General features: G+C 34.4%; 1 protein-coding gene across 1 annotated transcript in view; it reads left to right on the top strand.

Moving 5' to 3' along the window:
- The window catches only part of LOTGIDRAFT_176050 (hypothetical protein), a gene marked incomplete at both ends in the record, with an annotated part of 8,841 nt that overhangs the window by 914 nt on the left and 7,029 nt on the right, over positions 1-898 (top strand). Inside the window, 2 exons of the mRNA XM_009065114.1 lie at positions 98-160; positions 601-712. Of these exons, the coding sequence (XP_009063362.1) occupies positions 98-160; positions 601-712 (175 nt within the window). The remainder of the gene's footprint in view (positions 1-97; positions 161-600; positions 713-898) is intronic.

Here is an 898-nt window from a genome sequence, read left to right as displayed (position 1 = left end):
ACCTTGAGTTGGTAGATTTATCGAAGTCCAACCCCCTACTATGTTACCTGTGTAATGAACAATACGATGATCCCTGTATTCTTGCCTGTTTTCACAGTTTTTGTGCCCAATGTCTTCGTGGGCGATGTACTGATAGTAGAATGACCTGCCCCTTATGTGGGTAAGTACAATTTTTGTCGTAAGAGTTCAGTAATTTGATCTTGGACCTGGAGTAAAATATCATTAAAAAACTAAAGCCTAAGATTTTTAAAGTCAATTGAGATTTTTTGCTTCATTCCATCTTGTATCATGACAATATTTTTGTATTAATCATCCTAAAGACTGAAATTTCAGCAACATGAATTAAAGAATCAATCCAATATGATTGGCAAATACACTATGATAATCACTAGCACTGGTCTGGAAGTTGAACAGCTTGAAATATCTGTAAAAAATATCTTGTCAGCCATACTCAGACATTAAGATCCAAACCTTTTTTTTAGCAATCATACATTGATAGTTTCATATTAAAAAAATGCATTGATTTTAGATGCCGGTATGTCAAATATCCAGCCATGCTTGTGAGATTTAGATTTTGAATTGCGTAATGTTTATTTGTAGGGCTGTGACAACATTAAAAGATGGAGCCTCTCTCCCAGCAGCTGATTTATTATTAAAATTCATGGTAGAATCTTCGCTAGATGAGAGAGCTCAATGTGCTAACTGTGATAATGTAAGTCTCAGGGAATACCCCTTGTTGTATTCAAATCTTTGAAGCTCAATCTTGGAACTATCTTCACAAACAATTGAAATGATTTCTTCATCTTATTGGTCAATCAAAAAAGAAAGTATTACGACTTCTGACAAAATTTCATTTTGAGAAATGGTGCCCCAGCTCTATGGCTATTTGTTGTTGAGA

The sequence above is a fragment of the Lottia gigantea genome (genome assembly GCF_000327385.1).
Source record: "Lottia gigantea unplaced genomic scaffold LOTGIsca_678, whole genome shotgun sequence".
Classification (NCBI taxonomy): Eukaryota; Metazoa; Mollusca; class Gastropoda; family Lottiidae; genus Lottia; species Lottia gigantea.
Note: the sequence above shows the minus strand (reverse complement) of the source record. Positions and strands in the feature narration are given on the sequence as shown.